The sequence below is a fragment of the Pleurodeles waltl genome, chromosome 11 (genome assembly GCF_031143425.1).
Source record: "Pleurodeles waltl isolate 20211129_DDA chromosome 11, aPleWal1.hap1.20221129, whole genome shotgun sequence".
Taxonomy (NCBI): Eukaryota; Metazoa; Chordata; class Amphibia; order Caudata; family Salamandridae; genus Pleurodeles; species Pleurodeles waltl.
Window position 1 is genome coordinate 18,297,097 of NC_090450.1, and position 23,806 is coordinate 18,320,902.

The window sequence follows — 23,806 nt, forward strand, 5'->3', positions numbered from 1 at the left end:
TACTTTCTTCATGATTTAGTATTTTTTCCCTTTATAGCAGTACACTTGAGGGCTCATGCTGGAATATCACATTATGTATCATCGAAAATTACAGAAATAACTTGGAAAAAAACTGGATTGTATAAGAACTGGTGGTTCTGCATGCATTTCAGAAGTGCACACAATATGTTTGTAAATTATGTGTACTGGGACCCAGCATGCAGATGGGAGTATTTTGTGTTTTTGACATCAGTGAGGATACCTATAATACAGAGCTGGCATTACAAGTAGGTACCATGTCCTTCCTTGGCGTGCCACTTAGTGCTTTGAAGCTGTCATGGCCACATGCAACCATTTAAAAGTTACTGTAAATCAATAGATCAGTACACAATTTGTTAATTAATGAATTAATGGTGAATTCATAGAATGGAAACTTTGAGGAAGATTTGAGCTACCGCTGGGTGTGTTTAGGGGCGAGATCAGCATATGCTATCAGCCTCAGCAGGCCTAGAAATAAAGTCCAACCAGGATAAATGAAAAGACATATTTTAATGGATTTTAGAGAACAAGCTCGGTAATGGTCACTTTTGGACAAACTGATTAATAACTGATCTCCTTCTGTTGTAGGATACTATTACGCTGTGCAGAGCATTTCTCCCAGATGGACCGGAGCAGGCAGCAGATGCTATTACAACAGTTTCAATGGCCCCATCCTCTTCGGCATGAAGGAACGGTACCTCCCAGCACCATGGATGTATGGGCACTGGGCCTGGGCATCGTACAGTGGATGGTATGCGGCAATATTCAAACAAATACGGACTCAGTACCAAGGTATTTCATTTATTTTAGTTTTCAGTCACTCTCAGTGCTGGGTTTAGGGTCTGGTAGGCGGGATATTCCATCCACCTTATTACATGTGTCAGAGGATAAAATGCACCCGTAATATGGTGAACATGCTATCCATAACATGTGTGCCCATCGACCTCGGCTCAGTCTTGATGCCATCTCTTTGCTTTGTGCATGTACCCACCCTCCTTCTCCCTAAACTCCCTGTGAACAGTGGAATACATTATACACTGCCATTGAATAAGTGAACATACATAGTGATAAATATGGGGGGTCCCTGGTATTCATGGTGCAGCCTTTGATTACGAACAGATGATATGTTTTTAATTGCTTATATAGAAATCACAGTCTATCATATAGTTAAAGAAGTGATCATCAATAGTTAGGCATACACACTAGTGATAAGTGTAAAAACAATAAGCCATAGTGCTGAGTGCCAGGCTTTTTCTGCAAAATCGCTGTGATTACATGAGTCAAAGCAGCAATACAAAAATTGAGATATCTGGGATTTTCTTTCCCTGTGAAATAGATTGCAAGCATTGATAAATCTATGTCTATTTTAATACAGACCTTGAATGCAGCAGATCGATTTAACATGAAACTTGGTAGCTAAACATATTGACCTCATCAGTCAGAAGCCACCTTTGCTACAGCCTCTTGGGAGAACCTACGGGGCTTATCAAGGTGTAGTTTGATAGCATAGCCAAATTGAAAGTTTTGAGCTCTTTTACGATTCCAGCTTGGCTTAATTACTCTTGTTCAGGCATTCTCTGCTAGAATTGAAATATGAATAGTTATGTTACTTTTCACACTGTACCTTTTCGCGTTCTGCAAATCAGCAAGATCTGAATTTGTACCGACGTATCCTTCTTCTTAATTCATATTTTATAATGTTTACAGAATTAATTACCAATAGATAGTAGGAAAGTACCCTCTTTCTTGGCATGGTTACCCCCATTTTCAGCCTGATGTCAGTGTGTTTGACTGTGTTCACTGGGATCCTGCTAAACAGGACCCCAGTGATTATGCTCTCTCCCAAAAGTCTGTACTTCACCCACAAGTGGTATATTGGTGCCCCTTATAAGTCCCTAGTATATGGTACCTAGGGCATTGGGGTTCCAGGGGATCCCTATGGGCTGCAGCATATATTTTGCCACCCATAGGGAGCCTATGCAAAGGCTTCTGCAGGACTGCCATTGTAGCCTGCATGAAAAGGTGCAAGCACCCTTTCACTGCCATGTTCACTGCACCAGGTCACTTATAGGTCACCCCTATAGCAGGCCCTCCAGCCCTGAGGGCAGGGTGCAAAGTACCTGTGTGTGAGGGTACCCCTGCACTAGTAGAGGTGTTCCCACAAACTCCAGCCCCATTTTCCCGGACTTCGTGAGTACGGGGACACCATTTTAAGTGTGTACTGTACATAGATCACTACCTATGCCCAGCAACATAATGGAAACTCCGAACATAGGCATGTTTGGTATAAAAAATGTGGGAATCATACCCCAAGGCTTTTGCAAGCTTTGGTTGTATGATTCCATGCACTCTGGGGGCTCCGTAGAGGGCCACCAGTAATGCCATTTCAGCCTTCTGAGGTTTTCCAGGCAGCCCCAGCTACTGCCACCTCACAGACAGGTTTCAACCCTCCTGTTGCATGGAAAACTCGAGCCCAGGAAGGCAGAACAAAGGATTTCCTTTGGGAGAGGGGTGTTACACCCTCTCCCTTTGGAAATAGGTGTTACAGGCTGGGGAGGGGTAGCCTCCCCAAGCCACTGGAAATGCTTTGAAGGGTACATTTGGTGCCCTCCTTGCATAAACCAGTCTACATTGGTTCAGGAACCCCCAGTCCCTGCTCTAGCGCAAAACTGGGCAAAGGAAAGGGGAGTGACCATCCCCTGTCCCATCACCACCCCAGGGGTGGTGGTCAGAGCTCCTCCAGAGTGTCCCTGGGTTTTGCCATCTTGGATTCAAGTTTGGCAGGGAACTCTGGGAGCATCTGAGTGGCCAGTGCCAGCTGGTGACATCAGAGTCCTCCCCTGATAGGTACTTACCTGGTTAGGTGACCAATCCTCCTTTCAGGGCTATTTAGGGTCTCTCCTTTGGGTGGTTCCTCAGATTCGGATTGCAAGACTCCAGCAGGAATCCTCTGCACTCTCCACTTCGACATCTCACTGAAGAAACTGCATCTGGACCCTCCAGGAACCTACAAGCTGCAACAAAGAAGCAAGATGCCTCCTGCAACATTGTATCTCTGGCTCCTGCCAGCAACTGGAACAGTTTCCCGGTTGTGCATCCTCTGGGGACAGCCTGTCTTCAGTCTGCATCAGAAGAGCGAAGGAATCTCCCTGGGGGTGAAGGAGTCACTCCCCTGCTTCTGCAGCCACCAACTGCACCAATGACCATCTGCGTGGATCCTGCATCACGGGTTGTTGACTGAAGTGGTCCGACAGTCGTCCCTTCCAACTGCCCAACTTTGGTGGAGGTAAGAGCTTGCCTCCCCATGCAAGACCCTACCCAAGTACACTGCGTCCTTTGCAGATGCCAAGGCCTGCTGGCATCCTTCCTCCAAGATCTTCATGCATCTTGAAGCTCCAGCCCCCAGAACTCTATCCTACGATGCACAGCTTCCTGAGTGGTTCTCCAGTGGTCGTGGGAGCCTTTATCGTAGTGCTGCGTGGGCCTATTCTGCAATTTTCTTGTCCCTGTCCTGTAGGACTCCTGGGTGCACTTTCTGATGGATACAACTACCTGTGGATTCCTCACCTCATGAATACTCCCATGGCGCCAGCATTCGACGGAAATCTTCTTACTAGTCTCTGCACGTCGACGAGGACGTCACTGTCTCGCACGCGACGCCGTCTGACGTCATACAGGCAATAAGAGGTCCTCGACGACGTGCGGACGTCAGTTCCCTTTTTTCCGTGCATTCGAAACGGTTATCTTCGAGGGAGCAACTGTTACTCTTGCGGTTACAGTGTATATCTTGCTGCGTACTCTTTCTCTGTGGAAATAATGTCGCAGAGAAAGTCTGGATTTAAGCCTTGTCGTGAGTGCGGAGGCAAGATGTCGGTGACGGATCCTCATTCCGATTGCCTTTGGTGTTTGAGCTCCGACCACGACGTCTCGACTTGTGATTCATGTCAGCACATGAATCCGAAGGCCCTTAAAGAACGTGAGGCGAAGCTGTTTATGGCCAAGTCAAAGGAGAAGCATCACAAGAAGTCTTCTCCAAGACATCGGCGTCATCGAGACTCCCGGCGCCGTAGAGAATCTCGGCGTCATTCAAGGGAGGCTCGTTCCAGGTCTCCGGATCGGCGCCGAAAGACATGGGAGATCAGCCCCACGGTGACGCCGCATCCTTCGACGCCGTTGCCCTCTCCGGCGTCACCAACTTCGCCTGGACAGGCGTCGGTGATTGAGGTATTGGAGCCTCAAGTGTTTTCTCCGGCGCAGACGCCGAGGCCGGCGTCGGGGTCGCCTCCGAGACAGGCACCCCAGTATCCGGCTTTTCCCACCCCTGGAGCCGATAGTTCCGCATTCTTGAATGCGATGTATGCCATCTTCCAACAGATGGCTCCAGGGGGTGCTCCGGCTGGGCCTTTGGCCTTTTCTTTGGGTGATCCTGCGCCTCTTCGGCCGGCACCCTTTATGCCCTTTCTCCCGTTTGGGAACGTGGGCTCGGCGCCAGTGTCGGCGCCGGTGGCCGCTCCGGTGTCTTCGGAGGGATTGGCCCCAGGGATTTCCATCCCGTCGACGTCGAGATTTCGGCCTGTGACTCCGGTGGGTCCATCTGTTTCAGCTGCTCTTCAGTCGGCGCCGAAGTTACCCGTGGCGCCGGATGCGGCGTCGGTGGCTTCGGAAGATCGGCGCCGATCTCCGACTTCGGCGGAGGCATTGTCGACTCCGCGGATTGAGCAACGACTGCATTCAAGGAGGCGTGCTCTCCGGGTACTAGAAGAGCAGGAGTACCAACGAGCCCTAGAGGAAGGAGAGCTAGAGGACTCGGGTGATGGGCTGCGTGGACTGGAGTCGGCCAGTGGGCTGGACACTTCCCCTGAGTGGGACCTTTCGTCCCCGGGGGAATATACTGAGGAAGCTGCTTCCTTTCATACAGTGGTACGGAAGGCAGCTAGTTTTTTGGACCTGCCTTTACCGGTGGTGGAGGCGAAACAAAACCTTTTGACGGAGGTGTTGCATCCGGCCTCAGCCGCGGCGGAGCCTCTGTTACCTTTTAATGACGCTCTGCTGGATCCGGTTTTAGAGGTGTGGAAGAGGCCGGCATCTTCCCCAGCAGTTCACAGAGCCGTGGCCAGGAGGTATCGGACGGCTCCAACTGATCCTGGTTTCCTATCTAGGCACCCTACGCCGGAGAGCTTGGTAGTGCAGGCCTCCTGTTCGTCCAAGTCAGCGCCTGGTTCTTTCCCGACGGTGCCTGGGGACAGAGACTCAAAAAAGCTAGAGGTGCAGTCGAAGAAGATTTTTTCGTCCTGCAGTCTGGCGTTAAAAGCCACTAATGCGACCTGTATCCTGGGGAGGTATATTCATGCTCTGATGGATGACATCTCCTCTTCGTTTACAGAGCTTCCCCAGGGTCTTTTGGATCTTGTCTCTGATGCCCAGGCTGCTGCGACCCAAATTATCCAGACGGGACTGGATACCACCGACTCGGTAGCCAGAGCAATGGGCACAACTGTGGTGGAAAGGAGACAGGCCTGGCTCCGTAACTCGGGCTTTTCGGCAGATGTACAGTCCACATTGTTGGATCTCCCGTTTGATGGGGACAAACTGTTTGGGGCTAAGGCTGATTCGGCCTTGGAACGTTTTAAGGAGAGCAGGGCCACGGCTAAGTCGTTGGGACTCCGAGCTCCTTCTTCCACGGCCTCTTCCAGATTCTTCAGGAGGTTTCGTGGATTTGGGCGTGGCTCTTCCTCCTCTTCCTTCCGGGGAAGATATCAGCAACCTGCCTCTTCCCATCCCTATAGATCTTTTAGGGGGAGGGGTAGGGTCCGCACCAGGGGAGCCTCTCAGCAGCACTCTGCCTCTTCCTCATCCTCTGGCGGGGTGCAGCAGGGGAAGCAGCCTTAGGCTTCCACCATTTCCCACTCACTCCTCTCCTGTAGGGGGAAGATTACAGCATTTTCTCACCAAATGGGAGACTGTTACGTCGGACACTTGGGTTCTCAGTGTTGTGGGAAAAGGCTACACCCTTCCCTTTCGGGAGTTTCCGCCCCTCATCCCGCCCCGCCCTTCGTATTGTTCACAAGAACACCTCCTGTTGCTAGAACAGGAGGTAGAAGTCCTCCTTTTAAAGGGCGCGGTGGAGTTGGTCCCGGAGCAGGAAAGGGGTCAAGGAGTTTACTCAAGGTATTTCCTGATTCCCAAGAAGGATGGTCGTTTGAGACCAATTCTGGACCTGAGGATCTTGAATTGGTTCCTCAAGCAGGAAAAGTTCAAGATGCTGACCCTAGCACAGGTGCTTTTGGCGTTGAACATGGAAGACTGGATGGTGTCTGTCGACTTGCAGGATGCTTACTTTCATATCCCGATACTCAAGTCACACAGGAAGTATCTCCGGTTTGTGGTGGGATCGCAACACTACAAGTTTGCGGTCCTTCCGTTTGGTCTTACTTCAGCACCTCGAGTCTTCACGAAGGTGATGTCGGTGGTTGCGGCAGAGCTCAGAAGGAAGGGGATAGCAGTATTCCCTTACTTGGACGATTGGTTGATCAAAGCCAAGTCCCCGGAGCTTGTGTTGCGTCATCTGCAGTCAACAACCCAGTTGTTGTTCGACCTGGGCTTTTCGGTGAACGAGCCCAAATCTCACCTAGAGCCCTCTCAGCGCCTCCTGTTCATAGGGGCAGTACTGGATACAACATTGGGTCGGGGCTTTCCTCCGCCTCAGCGGATTCAAGATATTCAGGATTTGGTTCCAATGTTTCGAAATGGAGCGGTAGTTCCAGTCCTCAAGGTCCTTCGTCTGCTCGGTCTTTTTGCCTCCTGCATTCTGTTGGTCACGCATGCTCGCTGGCACATGAGGGCTCTTCAGTGGTGCCTCCGAAGGCAGTGGTCTCAACACAGAGGGGATCTAGAGGGTACTGTCAAGATCTCCAGAGATGCTGCTGTGGATTTGAAGTGGTGGATTGCAAGCAACAATCTTTCACAAGGAAAGCCGTTCCAGCAGTCGCCACCAGTGGCCACAGTCATAACGGATGCTTCCACTCTAGGGTGGGGAGCTCATCTGGGGGATCTGGAGATCAAAGGTCTTTGGTCTCCAGAGGAACAGATTTTTCACATCAATCTGTTAGAGTTACGGGCTGTACGTCTGGCTCTCAAGGCCTTCCTCCCTTCCCTTCGTGGTCAGTCGGTACAGGTCCTAACGGACAATACTACCACGATGTGGTACATAAACATGCAGGGAGGAGTGGGGTCGTACCTTCTCTGCAGAGAAGCTCTTCGACTATGGTCCTGGGCAAAGGACCATCGGATTTGCTTGATAGCAAACCATCTGGCCGGAGTCTTGAACGTGCGTGCGGACAGTCTCAGTCGCCACTTCTCGGCAGACCACGAGTGGCGTCTCCATCCAGATCAAGTCCGTTTAATCTTCCAGAAGTGGGGGTTTCCTCGGGTAGATCTGTTCGCCACTCGAGAGAACGCGCATTGTCCGTTGTTCTGCAGCCTTCAGTATCCGATGCAGGAAGCGTTGGGGGACGCGTTTCAAATGACCTGGTGCGGCCAGTTGCTTTACGCGTTTCCTCCCATACCCTTGATTCCTCGAGTATTGAGGAAGATTCGCCAAGACCGGGCTCTAGTAATCTTAATAGCTCCGGATTGGCCAAGGAGGGTGTGGTACTCCGACCTTCTCCAACTCTCAACGTGCCCGCCGCTCCGTCTCCCTTTCAGGGCAGACCTCCTCTCACAGTCGCAGGGGCAGGTTCTATACCCCAACCTCCAGAGTCTGCACCTACATGCCTGGAGATTGAACGGGGCAACCTGAGTTCCTTCTCTCTCCCGCCTGAGGTAGTGGATGTTATATTAGCGGCCAGGCGACACTCCACTAAATCTATCTACGCTAATAGGTGGTCTAAATTTGTTGCGTGGTGTGGAGAGAGGCAGATTGATCCTTTACATGCTCATCTATCGGACGTTTTGTCTTTTGCTCTATCTCTGGCGCAAAAAGGTTGTGCAGTGGCTACCATTAAAGGTTATTTATCGGCCTTGTCAGCCTTCATATGTCTTCCAGACCAACCATCTTTATTTAAATCCCCTATTGTTATCAGATTCTTGAAAGGTCTTCTAAATCAATATCCTCCAAAGCCATTCGTTATGCCGCAATGGGATTTGTCCTTAGTCCTGACTTTCCTTATGGGGTCCCCTTTTGAACCTATGCATTCTTGCCCCTTGAGGTATTTGGTTTTAAAAACAGTCTTCCTGATAGCTATAACATCAGCAAGGAGAGTGAGTGAGTTGCAGGCCTTATCAGTAAAACCCCCTTATACAACTTTTTATGGGGATAAGGTGGTGTTGAGGACCAAGGCTGCTTTCCTCCCGAAGGTTGTTTCACCCTTCCATTTGGCTCAGGCAATTACTTTGTCCACGTTCTATCCTCCGCCTCATCCTTCCAAAGAGGAAGAAAGACTGCACCGTCTGGACCCAAAGAGAGCGTTGAGCTTCTTTATCGATAGAACAAAGGATCTCAGGCTGGAGGATCAGCTGTTTATTGGATACGTGGGCAAGAGGAGAGGAAAGGCAGTCCACAAGAGAACACTATCCAGGTGGGTTGTTCTTTGCATTAAAATATGTTACTCTTTGGCAAAGAAGGATCCTCCTGAGGGCATTAGAGCTCATTCCACCAGAGCTAAGTCGGCCACTTCGGCCTTAGCCAGAGGTGTTCCTGTGGTCGACATCTGCAAGGCCGCAACTTGGTCGTCCCTTCACACTTTTGCAAAACATTACTGTTTAGATTCTGAGGTTAGAAGGGACGGCCATTTTGCACGGTCAGTGCTGCAGGATTTCTTGGTTTGACCATTTAGGCACCCACCGCCGGGCGTGGTACTGCTTTGGGACTCTATTCATGAGGTGAGGAATCCACAGGTAGTTGTATCCATCAGAAGAACGAGTTACTTACCTTCGGTAGCGACTTTTCTGGTGGATACATTAGCTACCTGTGGATTCCTCATGGTCCCACCCGCCTCCCCGTTGCCTTTATGGTTTTGCCAAGTAATCCTTGAGTGCGCTCCTCTTGGTCTTTGAGGGTGCGATAGATGTATATATATAATATATTTATATATATATAGGTATATGTGTATATATCTTTATGTATATACTTGGTGTGTGTATATATTTTAAAAGAGAGAGTTTTATATATATATATATATATATATATATATATGTACATAAAAAGATTTACAGTTATTCATACAATGTGGTGTATTTTTACAATATAATGGATGTTGCTTTGTTCTTTCATTGCATTGCCTGGTTGTTCTCATGCACGTAAAAAATGATTGGTACTGACGTCCGCACGTCGTCGAGGACCTCTTATTGCCTGTATGACGTCAGACGGCGTCGCGTGCGAGACAGTGACGTCCTCGTCGACGTGCAGAGACTAGTAAGAAGATTTCCGTCGAATGCTGGCGCCATGGGAGTATTCATGAGGTGAGGAATCCACAGGTAGCTAATGTATCCACCAGAAAAGTCGCTACCGAAGGTAAGTAACTCGTTCGTCTGGTCTTCTGTGGGCTCTGTGTCACTGAGGGCACCCTCTGACTCCCACTCCTGGGAAGAGTCAACAGGCAGCACCCTTTTCTGCTAACCAAGAGCTACGCGTGTGCCAAGGCTTGTTGGCGGACTCCGACGATGCAAACCCGACTGCAGTCTTCCATCCGGCGTAGGACACCATTTGAACCCTTCAGAAACCCGTCTTCTTGGGTGCAGTGCTGACTTTTCTTCTCCACCAGTGGTTCTCCTTTTGCACCTTCACACTGGTTAGCAGGGGCCCCTGCTCTTCCTGGACTCTTCTGTGCTTCTTGGACTTGGTCCCCTTCTTCCACAGGTCTTCTTGTCCAGGAATCCACTGTTGGTGTCTTGCAGTCTCTTCTAGGTTTTTCATAATTCTTCTCATTTCTGTGTGTGTTCTGGGAAACTTACTGTGATTTACTCCTGTTTTCCTGTGCACCAGGGTGGGTTGTGGTCCTTACCTTTGGGTGTTCCTAGTACTCCCAGCTCCCCTCTACACACTACAGTTGCCTAGGTGGGAGACAGACTTTTGCATTCCACTTTCTTAGTATATGGTTTGTGCTTCCCCTTGGCCCATATCTAACTATTGTGACTTTCACTAATTGCACTGTTTTCTAACTGTTTTTATGCCTATTTCTTCATACTAGTGTATATAATTTGTGTATTATTTAGCTCCTAGTTGAGTATAGTCTCTATGGTATTTTGGTATTTAGTGTCACCAAAATAAAGTACCTTTATTTTTGTAACACTGAGTGATTTCTTTTATGTGTGTGAGTACTGTGTGACTACAGTGGTATTGCATGAGCTTTGCATGTCTCCTACATAAGCCTTGGCTACTGATCCACAGCTACCTCTAGAGAGCATGGTTTCTAGACACTGCCTACACTACACTAATAAGTGATAACTGGATCTGGTATAAGGTGTAAGTACCATAGGTACCCACCACACACCAGGCCAGCCTCCTACATAGATTGAATAAAGTTATTCATAAATGAATTTATTCAGATCAAACTGGTTTTATTCGTGCAAGGCACTGGTATACCAATACAAACTATATGATTGAGGCCTTGGATTTCTTTAATACCAAACAATTTCTCGTGATGATCTTCATGCTAGAGGCTGAAAAAGCATTTCATTATATGACCTGGGATATGCGTTTTTACATTCTGATGGAAAGTGGTTTTCCAGTAAAGGTCAATAGTGTTAAACAGAATCTGCTTCTTTCTGGAAGCCTCTCAAGAGATGGAGGCAGAAATTGAAAAGGGGAGGGGCCCCACACATACCCACTACCTAAACATATATAATTAATTTTAGCACTGACCCCCAGGCCCTGGCCTACTCTAGGGGTAATTTAAGAATGGTGCATTGGAGCCCTATGTACTCAAGTTCCTCAAAGGTTGCCAGCCTATAAATGTGGATATCTCAGACCCTGTTTGGCTGTTTTGCCTGATCTTGGGCTCATTTGTACCATTAGCGGTGAGCTCTAGTCACCAGGAGCAGTTCCAGCAGGCCTCCTGGCCTACAAAGGAGTTAACTTTGCAGTAAGTTAGCTCTACTGGCTCCCTGTGCCAGCTTTCCTTGCGTCTTTGTCTCTGGGTGCAGAAGTCCAGATCTTCCCTCTAGTTGGTCCTCTGGGAGAAAAAGGCGGCCAGTCTCACTGGCACTTGGAGAGACCATGGGGTCAACCTAGGCAGGGTCCTTGTCCTTTTAGGAATCAGAAGGTTTCTCCTTTTAGTTGACCATGGCTGTCATAGTCCCAGGGTCCAGCAGCAAAAAGCTCAAACAGCACCAACAGCTCTTTCTCTCCCTTGTGCAAGAGTTTTTAAAAGGAAGTGAAAGGTTTTAGGTTTTAGAAGCCAGACACCCTTTGTCAATATTCAGGTACCATATCACCTCTCCACACCTGTCCCAAACCTCCTGCACAGCATGCTGGGACAGTTTAAGATGGCATCATCGAGGAGTCACTGGTCACATCTGCTCTTGGGGTCTCAGCTCTGCTCCTTGTTGATATCACTGCCAGAGCCTTTCCCACCATATTATCAAAGAGGAGCCCAATCCTGTGTTGCTCCAGTTGTCTGGGCTTCCTCCTTTGTTCAGTGGGCCTGAGCTGTCCCAGTCGTGGTAGAGAGTGACAGGAAATTAACAGATGCAGATTTTCACCCCTACCCCTTCCTCCTGAGGAGTTGAGAGAAGCACTGTTAATCACTCTTTATGTATGTATGAGACCTTTGCTCTCTCTGCTGAGGATGAAATGTAATCAACTTGGCCCAGCAGGGTGAAAAAGTTCTGGGCTCTGATCCCGAGCTGAGCCAGAGAAGTATGACAATACTGGATGACCCATAAGATGTACATGTCTGGGCTTGGGACCTGCAATTATGAACTGGGTGCACCTTTTCCACCTGTTTCATACCTCACTGGACTTTGTAGGCCAAAGGGAATCAAATCTTCACTACAAGGTACATTTTCCCATATATGTATAATCAATTGTAATTGCAGAAAAACATTAAATCACACTGACTTTATAAGTGACCACTAATAGTATAAGGCCTATCCCAGGTCAATATCTAACCCTGCAGAGCCTCCTCTGCTCTAGGCTACCTGTACACAGTTACCGGACTTCTCTCGATGGTAGTCTCACACTTAGAGCCTGCACATGTGTGCATTCAAGTGTTCAAATGTACCCAGCCAAGTGCCCCTTACCCTTGCTGGGGCACAGCGGCTTTATCTTAAAAGGTAGACATTGGTAGTAAAATGGGGCAGCTCATTTGCTATGTGGTTATCATGGGTGAGACAGTACAAAAATCCAAAACTGAGTTATTAAAAAAAGCAAGAAATCTTGGAGCATTAAATGGGTAGAGCCCATTTTGCAACTGTAAATAATTTTTAAAAATCACACATTTAACATTTTGTCTTTATTGAACATGTACTAAAATGTATTAAAAGTTATGGAGAGAATACATTTTAAATGCTAATAATTGATTATCATTTGTTTAAACGTTCATTATAGATTTAATACTATAATACCTTCATAATTAATGTTTTAATTACATATTAATGTATTAGATGGATAGATAGGTTAGATAGATATTTGTACCCATAAAATAAAGAAATAATGGTATTTGTTTTAACATTGTTTCCTATAGGGTGCTTTTAAGCCCCCGTCTCAATTGTTTTCTATGAGAGTGTTGCAGCTTCTCTGTGTAGCCATGTGTGGTGCTGGACTTAGTACTTTTTTGTCTTTAATAATGGTAGAAGTGCAATTTATGAATAACGATATTCTTGTGTGGGTGGATGTTTTATATTGCCATAGCCCTCCCCTTTCAAAGCCTCTCTTATGTTGGTGTAAGTATTCCCCATTTTCCAGTCACTCCCAGTCCATCCTAAATTCATTTCTAAAATGTATCGATGTGTACAGACTTCTAAACATAGAAAAGATAGGAGAAGCAGGTGAGAAGATCGGCGCAAGTAGGTCTGTGAATTTAATTTTGTAGCAAGCAACTAGTACTACTGAAGCACTACTTTACACATTACAATACATTTGGTGAATTAGGTCCAGTATGTTCTGTTCGTGGTCACTAAGTGATGACAAATACTGGGTTTTCTGGAGACAAAAAAAAGAGCACAGAAGATTGATGATTGTCCATCCAAATCTCAGCAACTCTCTAAACACTGTTATTTATTACTTCCCCGAGAAATGTACAGGGAGTGCAGAATTATTAGGCAAGTTGTATTTTTGAGGATTAATTTTATTATTGAACAACAACCATGTTCTCAATGAACCCAAAAAACTCATTAATATCAAAGCTGAATATTTTTGGAAGTAGTTTTTAGTTTTTTTTTAGTTTTAGCTATGTTAGGGGGATATCTGTGTGTGCAGGTGACTATTACTGTGCATAATTATTAGGCAACTTAACAAAAAAAATATATACCCATTTCAATTATTAATTATTACCAGTGAAACCAATATAACATCTCAACATTCACAAATATACATTTCTGACATTCAAAAACAAAACAAAAACAAATCAGTGACCAATATAGCCATCTTTCTTTGCAAGGACACTCAAAAGCCTGCCATCCATGGATTCTGTCAGTGTTTTGATCTGTTCACCATCAACATTGCGTGCAGCAGCAACCACAGCCTCCCAGACACTGTTCAGAGAGGTGTACTGTTTTCCCTCCTTGTAAATCTCACATTTGATGATGGACTACAGGTTCTCAATGGGGTTCAGATCAGGTGAACAAGGAGGCCATGTCATTAGATTTCCTTCTTTTATACCCTTTCTTGCCAGCCACGCTGTGGAGTACTTGGACGCGTGTGATGGAGCATTGTCCTGCATGAAAATCATGTTTTTCTTGAAGGATGCAGACTTCTTCCTGTACCACTGCTTGAAGAAGGTGTCTTCCAGGAACTGGCAGTAGGACTGGGAGTTGAGCTTGACTCCATCCTCAACCCGAAAAGGCCCCACAAGCTCATCTTTGATGATACCAGCCCAAACCAGTACTCCACCTCCACCTTGCTGGAGTCTGAGTCGGACTGGAGCTCTCTGCCCTTTACCAATCCAGCCACGGGCCCATCCATCTGGCCCATCAAGACTCACTCTCATTTCATCAGTCCATAAAACCTTAGAAAAATCAGTCTTGAGATATTTCTTGGCCCAGTCTTGACGTTTCAGCTTGTGTGTCTTGTTCAGTGGTGGTCGTCTTTCAGCCTTTCTTACCTTGGCCATGTCTCTGAGTATTGCACACCTTGTGCTTTTGGGCACTCCAGTGATGTTGCAGCTCTGAAATATGGCCAAACTGGTGGCAAGTGGCATTGTGGCAGCTGCACGCTTGACTTTTCTCAGTTCATGGGCAGTTATTTTGCGCCTTGGTTTTTCCACACGCTTCTTGCGACCCTGTTGACTATTTTGAATGAAACGCTTGATTGTTCGATGATCATGCTTCAGAAGCTTTGCAATTTTAAGAGTGCTGCATCCCTCTGCAAGATATCTCACTATTTTTGACTTTTCTGAGCCTGTCAAGTCCTTCTTTTGACCCATTTTGCCAAAGGAAAGGAAGTTGCCTAATAATTATGCACACCTGATATAGGGTGTTGATGTCATTAGACCACACCCCTTCTCATTACAGAGATGCACATCACCTAATATGCTTAATTGGTAGTAGGCTTTCGAGCCTATACAGCTTGGAGTAAGACAACATGCATAAAGAGGATGATGTGGTCAAAATACTCATTTGCCTAATAATTCTGCACTCCCTGTATATCTTGTGACCTTTTAGTTCTGGAAAGTCCAACAGTGGCCCGGGATTCCTGAGATCTGAGGGTGATGGCCGACTAAAACACAGTGGTAGCACCGGCGCAAGGGCACATACTAGCTCCACATAGGTTCTCTTTGATGACCTGGGTCGGGCCAGCACACAGGCCAGGTGATCCTTAGTGGTGCAAGGCAGGGCCAGGGACCAGCGAGTGTGGCTTTCCATTTTCTTCAGGTGACAGACCACATTTAAGCTGTTCATAAACTCATACCAACTCTTCACTAGATGGTGGATAGTGGAAGTTGGGAAAGGGCAAAGGGCCAAGTCCTACAGAGATGAACAAAAACAAATAAGCGGGAGGGAATTTCTTCACTCAAGGCATGAAGACTAATTGTGATTTCTTGATTTTCAGTTAGTGAAATAAACCCATACAATGCCTGCTGTGCAGACCTACGCTCATTTGACCTCTGCCCTCTGTACTATGAGAAGAGGCCACCAGATTTTTGCTATGGATATATCCCACCACGCAGAGGTAAGCCACTTTAAATGGTCATAATTGTTACTTTTGTCAGACAAATTGACCCAACAGAGAACCGAAGTCACCATCATCATTTTAGACTTTGTTCCTCTGTTTTTGTTGTCTCAACTGTTTGGGTTACTCTCCCATGGTTCTATGGCATAATGACATATCCTCCTAGTGTTAGACCTGCCTCATTGCTCCTGCTCCTTCCCTAATTAAAAAAATTGATACAATTTTCATTTTTATTTTGTTAAATTTGTCATTAAAAGAGCTAGTGCTCCGGGAAGTTTGCTCAGTTTGTACCCAGATGTTTTCAAATATTTGACAGTGAAGAGAGTAGAATGATTTGTGCAGTATTGCTGATCTTAATGACAGTGTCGTAGAGAGACCTAGAAACAAATACAATATTGATAATTTCATATAAACTGATCAAAATCACTGTTTGCAGCTGTTTATGCCTATTGGTTATTCTTATTGTACTTACAAAGTCATTTATTAAAAGTACAATGTCCAGTTGTGTACTTGAAGGAGGCGTAAGAGAGCATTGTTTTCAACAGCAGCACTCGGAAGGCCTTATGCAGAGGAAGGGTTGCAGCACTATATTTATGCAGAATGCTATGAGCTGCAAAGCCATGAAATGGTATGGCACCAGGCTTGCATGTTGTGTGATAGTACAGTTTTTGCATTTTCAATGACAGTGGTATTGCTATATGCATCCCCTTTAGTTGTGTTCCCTAAAACTATTGGTCTCACCCAGTAGATTTCCTAAGCAACAAATGGAAACTTGTACCTGTTTGCAGAAAATGAAAACTTGAAGGAGTATCTCACCCCTCCCATTGAGTTATGTGTATTGGCAGTCAAACATATTAGCGATTTATCAACTGCAAGTGATTTTGCAGAGCTGAGATCCAAACCCCTACATCAGTACACACACAGGTGGTATCTTAAAACAAACTAATTATTTATTTTATATCACTGTTCGATAAATCATGTGAGCAAGAACTAACATAATAATTACCAATACCTCTGCAAACAAAATAGTCATTAGAATGGAATGAATGCAAAATACCCTGTAGTCCTATTTCTTACACATCTCTGCGCAGTTAGCTTAAAAACCGCCTAAGCTCCTGATTTAGAGTATGGTAACAAAGACTCTGTGGCAAACGTAACCGTGAACAATGCCTGCAAAAACGTTTGCCTGCCTGCCACGCTTAGAGATAGGCAGACCTTAAGAATTCCATTAACAATCCTGGAATTGAATACTTCCTCTGACTGCTTGATAGCCATTATACAGTACTTCCTATTTAGGGTGAATGGTGTAATGCCCTTTTTTCCTTTTTCTGCTAGGAAAAATCAATATTGACTCCCAAGGCCTCAGAGAAAACTGCCAGGATGACAGGCCACTATTTTTTGTTTTTCAAAAACAAACTTCCACTTTTGGAATTTGTTTTTCAAAAACAAAAATCTTTTACAAAGTTTAACAGCCAGCCTTCATTCCTAACAGTACCATCTCTTAAACAGTTCCTACATTGACAGGAGCTTCCATGACAGCAGTTCCTTCCAATGTAGAGCAATGTCTGTGGGGCCTGGGAACATCTCCAAATTAGGCAGATGCATGTCCTTCAGGCGGTGTGGTAAAGCTCCGCCCTGCCAAACTCTGAATTAGGCCATAAATTATTAATAGCTGACTAAATATTAACAGCTATATAATCCGCTGCTGTGGGCTATTCCAGTTGTTGATGGTGCTGAAAACAATTTAAATGTCAGAACTGCAGACAAGGGCCTGTAACAAGGGCAAAAGGGACTTCAACAACAGGTATAGCCTGAGGTAGAATGGCTATAAATGCTATTTTAACATTACATCCACTAAGGGTAAAATGTTCTAAATTAATAAGGGAGAAACAGAATGGCAAACATTGGGATGCTGTATCAGAAGGCTTGTACAAGCCAATATCAGCCCAGATTCAGTCCATGGTATTCATTGGAGCTCTCAACGTTAAAATGTTCTAAAATACTTATTATACAATATATTATTCAAACAATACCTCCCATTATGGTTTCAGAGAACACACACACACTTTCACTTGCTTTATCTACTCTGGTTCCGTATCAGAGAAATTCCACAAGGTCATTTATTCACGCAAACCTCTAGTTACTTTGTAACATTAAATCATGCAGAGAGTTCTCTGGCCTGTTGTTAAGAACAGAAAAACATGTAGCAATCGAACAGGATCATATTATAACATTATCAAAATAAAGCATGCCACACATCACTATGTTCTGTGTATTTTGTTAAGTTCAATCACCCTATCCTTATGGAAAGGTTATTTGAAATGAATGTTGTAGGGTGAGAAAAGAGGGCACTTCTAACATCTTTGAGTATGTTTGTCTCATACATTTTTGCACACTGTAATAAAGTGTGTATCATCATTCTAAACACTTGGCATCTGCCACAGTTCCTACAGAGGATGTATGGCCTGTATGTGCAACTCTTTGCAATGAAATACAAAGTCCCACACCATCATCCTGGTATTCCCACTAGGCAATTTTAGTGATAGTGTAGAAATCACTGCCAGTTACCACACCTCTGCTCCAATACCTACCCTTTAGTCATGGCATTGCATAGTCCACAATAGAAACACTTTACATTCTTGATTTTTCTATTTTTCTATTTTCATAATCAATTTTTGTGAATTGATAATTTCTTTGGTAAAACTGTTCATACTGTGGCAATTTCCAGACATGTTGTTTATCTGCAGTGAACAGAAGGACTATCTGGTCTCACAGCCTGTCAACAATTTCCAAAATGTGTGGAATAAAGTGGTGCCCAGATGTGCCAAATGCCAAAAATAGAGTCCTCTGCAGAGAAACTGAGAGTTTTCTTCTAGCCCAGGAGCATCTCATTCAGTTACGTAGAGTTGTGGCCTTTTATAGTTGTTGCGCTGTTGAGTTGGCTTGCATTAGGCGTTTATTAGTGGTGGCTTGATGGAAGATTCCCCACACATATTTGAGTATACTGGCTCTCAGCAGCATACTTTGGCTCATAGTAGCATATGCTGGCGCTCAGTAGCAGCAAGAATTAAAAGCAAAATGTGTTGCCTAGATCTCAAGGCCAACTATAGCCCAGCCTATCTTTCAGGTATACTTACCATCTCTGGTGAATTGAGAGGGCTGTGAAACAGAGACACTGAACTCCTGGAAGTCCCCAAGTTCAGTATTTCCAGAGCCCACAAAAAAATCATTTTGAGGGACAGCCCTTTCAATCTGGATCCCTACCCTCTGACCTAAGGAAATTAACCCTTAGAACCTCAAGACCCATCTTTCAGTCAGTTTCTTAGCTAGCAGAAATTTTAATTGACTTACCACACAATTTTTGGGATCTACTTAGGGCTTGATTATGATCTTGGCAGATGGACTATTGCGTCTGCCATATTATTATTGCAATTTCCATGGGATGTAATGGAATCGTAATACAGTGGACGGGATATCCATCAATTTTGTGTGTGATGGAGTAACTCTACTAACTCTGTCTGCCAAGATTATAATCAGGCCCTTAGACTCTTTGCCTTTTCACATTACTGCTTCTGTTTCATTTGTTTTATCGATAACCTTCCTCAATATAACACCACTGTTCTATCATTAGTCTCATTGTAAAGTGGCCACCCAACTACCTTGGTCATCTAGGTGACCTGTATGAATCATAACATAAAAATTAATAATGATCTTAACCATAACAGATCTTTTGTTGCATGTATGTTTGGAATGTAGAAAGGACAAACATACCTTGGCTGTTCCTAGCCGGGAAGGATTGGAATGTTGTACAGTTGGATGGGGATCCTTTACATGACTGACATAAAGGCTAAGGGAGATGTGTGTTTGTTTACCAGTATCAAATGCGTTGCTTATTATTAAAAAGATGTGTTTTAAGCTCTTTTATGAAGTGATGGAAAGGAGAAGGCCTACCCTGTGGCTTGTTAAACCTCCTGGGTATCTTAAGTGAAAAAGCTTGTCTCGACTTCATCTTATGATGTCATGGCTCACTCTGTGTGATGAATTCACCTCCTACGTTTGTTAGTTTCCTGCCAATTAGGGTATTTTGTTAGTTGGTATTGCAGATCAAGTAGGCTGTCATACAGAATGGAATATCCGTCTGGATACTTATGAATAACAGTAGAGAAACTGTCTATGAACAAATGCAGAATTGACTAGGATGTTCTTTCACAGAAAGAGGTCCTAACACCAGTAAATGTCAGCTACAGCAACTGCCTCCGAGTGGTACCAGAGGAGGGCAGATTCAGATGACCATCAAAGAAAATGATTTGAAAGATGTGTTCATCATGATTTCACAGCTCATTCTCAAAACCTTCTAATTTTCTATTGCTGGGATGAAGATCTCTGAGGTCTGTGAGGGTGCCAGTCTTGCGATGGGACTCTCCAGATCATGAAGTATGGATAAGACTTATTTTTAGTAAATAATGTCCAGAGGCATGCAAGGTATTAGAAATTCCATTGCCTCAATATCAGTGCAAAAGTATATCTTTTGTATCTGCTTGAGGATTAACTTTGTATGTGAAAAACATGTGCAAAGAATTAAACCAAACCCTGCATTAGGGGATAAAGAGGTCCAGTTAAAAGCCTCCAAATTCTACTTGTATAATGTAATAGGCGAAGACATTCATGATGTGTTTGTGCCTAGCACCGAGTGCTGGGGCACTTGTAGTGAACAACTAACTGTGAAAGGGAAATCTGCTTCCCTTCTACTTTCTACTAATGACATGTGATTTTTATTAGGATTCTTCTTCGGCGATCCCCACATATACACCTTGGATGGCCTTACATACACGTTTAATGGTCTAGGAGAATTTATCCTGGCCAACGTGCGGAATGATAATGATACTGTGGTCTTCCGGCTCCAGGGACGCACTGCAAGAGCTGGGAACGGGACCTCTCATGCGACCAACTTTGTTGGGCTGGCAGCAGAAGTCATCAACGGAACAAAGGTCAGTGATATGCCATCAATTGCATCAATGTCATGGCTGAATTAAAATATCTCTATGTAACTATAGTCTCTGCACAATATGGCACAAGGAGAGAGTCTTATACTCTTCTCCAAGAGGTACACATTTCAAAAGTGTGTTCAACATTTTTGTTTTGCCTCATTGGATCAGTTCTGTGGTATGCCTAAGATGACATAGGGTCTGATTTAGAACTTGATGGACCGGTTACTCAGTCACAACAGTGACGGATATCCCGTACGCTGAAATCTATATCTCATAGAATATAATGGGATCTACATTTCTGATGGGCAGGCTATCTGTCACTGTTTTGACGGAGTAACCCTTCCGCTGAATTCTAAATCAGGCCCATAGTTTGCTAAAATATTATTCACTCTAGCAGAATAGCTCCCTTGCATATTGACTTTCACAGATACAAATAGCTCCAAACGTGAGGCACCCCTCAACTCTTCCTCCAGCCTAAGCATAATGTGAACTCACATGAGTAGGTTCTTTTACCGTAATGAACGGACCTAAGCATTATCAATCTTTGGAACTTTTCATTACACTAAACTCCAAGGGAAGTGTAAGGCAGGAGTGATCATTACTAACTTTTCTAATTCTGCTTTGCAGTCAACACAAAGTAAACAAAAAGGTGTCTTTATTCGGAAGGCAACACAGAGATTTAGGGTCACATGTATGTAGCTTTTTTCTTGTCGCAAACGGCCCGATTTGCCATATCGGGCTGTTTGCGACAAGAAAAAAGCTTTTTGGTATGTACAGACCCTATTTTGTGATTCAGTGATCTATTTACTGAATCGCAAAATAGGTTTGCGAGTCGCAATTAGGAAGGGGCTTTCCCTTCCTAATTGCGAGCCGCAGTGCGATTTAGGATTGTTTTGTGACTGTGAATGCGGTCACAAAGCAATCGCAGTTAGCACCAATTTCAAATTGGTGCTAACCCATTGTGAATGGCATTGAAAATATTTTTTCAGAGCAGGCAGTGGTCCCACGGACCACTGCCTGCTCTGAAAAAATGAAAAGAAAACTTTTCATTTTTGTTTTTTAAATGCATCCCGTTTTCCGTTAAGGAAAACGGGCTGGATTAAAAAAAAAAAAAAAAAAAAAAAAAAAAACTGCTTTATTTAAAAGCAGTCACAGACATGGTGGTCTGCTGTCCCCAGCAGGCCACCATCCCTGTGAGAGCAGCCATTCCCAATGGGGTCACAAATTGCGACCAACCTCATGAATATTAATGTGACCCCATTGGGAATCGCAAACAGTGTGAAGCACACTGTTGTACATATGGTTTTGCGACTCGCAAATGAGTTGCAAATTGCGAGTCGCTAAACTCTGGGTCATACATCTGGCCCTTAATATCAAGGTTTCCATTATGAAGAAGACATGCTTCCTATTTTATTTGAAAAAAATCTTCATCTAGCTTATTAATAATTCTGTGTCATAACTGTGAGGATGGCCATTGGCTATAAAGTATCCAAATACTTCTTCCACGCATCTTTTGTGTATCAAGAATAAATACAAGGCAACACAGTTTTCTCCAGCATGCATATTAAATAGACAAAAGCTGATTCAGTGATCTCTGAATGCTAAGGTCTTGCAACCCTGCAGCCCCTTGACTTCTCCTCTGGAATGAGCAGGGCAAAAATGGGACACAATGGATAATCAAGACTTTGTTTTGGCAGCGGATGCTGTTAAAATCGCACAATGCATTTTGCAATTTTCAAGATATTGTTTCAAGATAAGATATTGTTTCAAGATATGATCGCTAGCTATGGTCACCCATATCTCCATTGTTGAACAAATTATCAGAAGGCAGAACACAAGAGAAGACTATTCTCAGGGAAGGAGAACAGGCCTCTGGCTTCATTGATTGATGTGGAATGGTGACTTTGTTATGTGGCTTCCAACAAATTGCTCACACAACAGTGATGATGAGGTATAGATGGTTTAAGAGCACAAAAAACACACAACAGGTGATGCAATAAATGCTTGCAATAAGTGTGACCATTGGGATAGTATTCCAACCCAGCATTCTTTTACCCACCATGCCACCTCATAAGGCCCAGCCATATGCAAATTAGTCTTGGTCCTTCTCCAATTGGAACAGTCCAGCCCAAACTACCAGGGCAGGTCCTCTCTGAAACTGAACACAAGCAGCATGAAACTGACTTTGGCCTGATTGTCCCTCTTCAGTCGAGTTTAGCTTGGTTCCAGGTGCACATTACACACACACTCTTTAAACCTGTTTAACTAATGTATTACTCATGGTTTAAATATGTATATGTATGTACATGTATGTGTACATATGTGTGTGTATTCATGTGTGTATGTATGTGTGTGTGTGTGTTATTCTATGCTTAACATGTTCATAGGTCATTGCATAACTCCTAGATAATTAATTTGTTATACAAGATACTTATGAATCCCTGCTCTGATCTTATATCACACTTATCTACCCATCACCATATGTCATGTCTCTATCAATCTATCCTCCATTCCCACTCTGACTCATCCCAAATCCATTCTACTACTTTTATCTCCTAAGTAACTCTGCCTAAGCTCTTCCCTACGCTTCCACATCTAACTCACCCAAACCTCACTTTACTACCATGATCTCCCAAACAACCCTACTATATTCTCCCTCATTTATCTCACCCTGATACTATGATCTCCCTAACCCTTTCCACAGACTCTTCCCTCCTCCATCCCCCCTTTACTCATCCCAAGCCTAAATCCTATTACCATAAACTCCCAATTAACACTTCTGGATTCTTCCCTCCTCCACCCCTCCATTACTCCAGTCAATCTAACTAACAAACTCACATATCCGCGGCTAAAATTAACTCATAATAATACTAAAACTGTACTCATATTTCCGTATATTTCCGTATACTAATCCACCACTAATTCCTTTTGGGTTCCGGAGTAGCGTGCTACTCGCCGAAAAGTGCTTTGACGCCTCGTCAGGGGTAGTAAGCGCTATATAAATACTATTACAATACAATACAATACATTGAGCAGGAGGCATACATTTGGCCATCTTCTTGGCCATTCAGGGCATAACATAAAAAACAAAAGTTGAAGGGAGGAAATCTTGCATAAGTCAAACCACTGGCAATCACTAAGTGTAGCATTACAGCCCATTCTTCTTTTGCCCATTATGCTACCTCAGAATAATATAAATCAGTCTTGGTACTGGTTCAGTAGGAACAGCCCACCCTGAACTGCCAATCCAGGTCTTCTCTAAATCGAAATACAGGCTACCCAAGACCAGTTACGACCTGATTGGGCCTCTTTAGTCAGGGGTCGCTTAGTTCCAGTGAGGTGTATACAGGAGGAGATGAATACTCAATGGTGCTAGGAAGGAGATTGTGATCAGGAAATAATGGAGACAAGATTGAAGAAAGAGTAATTCTCTTGGTAGATGACAAGATACAATCTGCTGAACTTTCAGCCA

At 44.5% G+C, this 23,806-nt stretch overlaps 1 protein-coding gene across 2 annotated transcripts in view; it reads left to right on the top strand.

The window, feature by feature from the left end:
* LOC138265247 (fibrillin-2-like) overlaps window positions 1-23,806 on the top strand; it is a 514,969-nt gene that overhangs the window by 166,387 nt on the left and 324,776 nt on the right. For both annotated transcript variants that reach the window (XM_069212836.1, XM_069212838.1), the window contains exons 18-20: window positions 607-810; window positions 15,227-15,346; window positions 20,126-20,334. In XM_069212836.1, coding sequence (XP_069068937.1) covers window positions 607-810; window positions 15,227-15,346; window positions 20,126-20,334 — 533 coding nt within the window. The remainder of the gene's footprint in view (window positions 1-606; window positions 811-15,226; window positions 15,347-20,125; window positions 20,335-23,806) is intronic.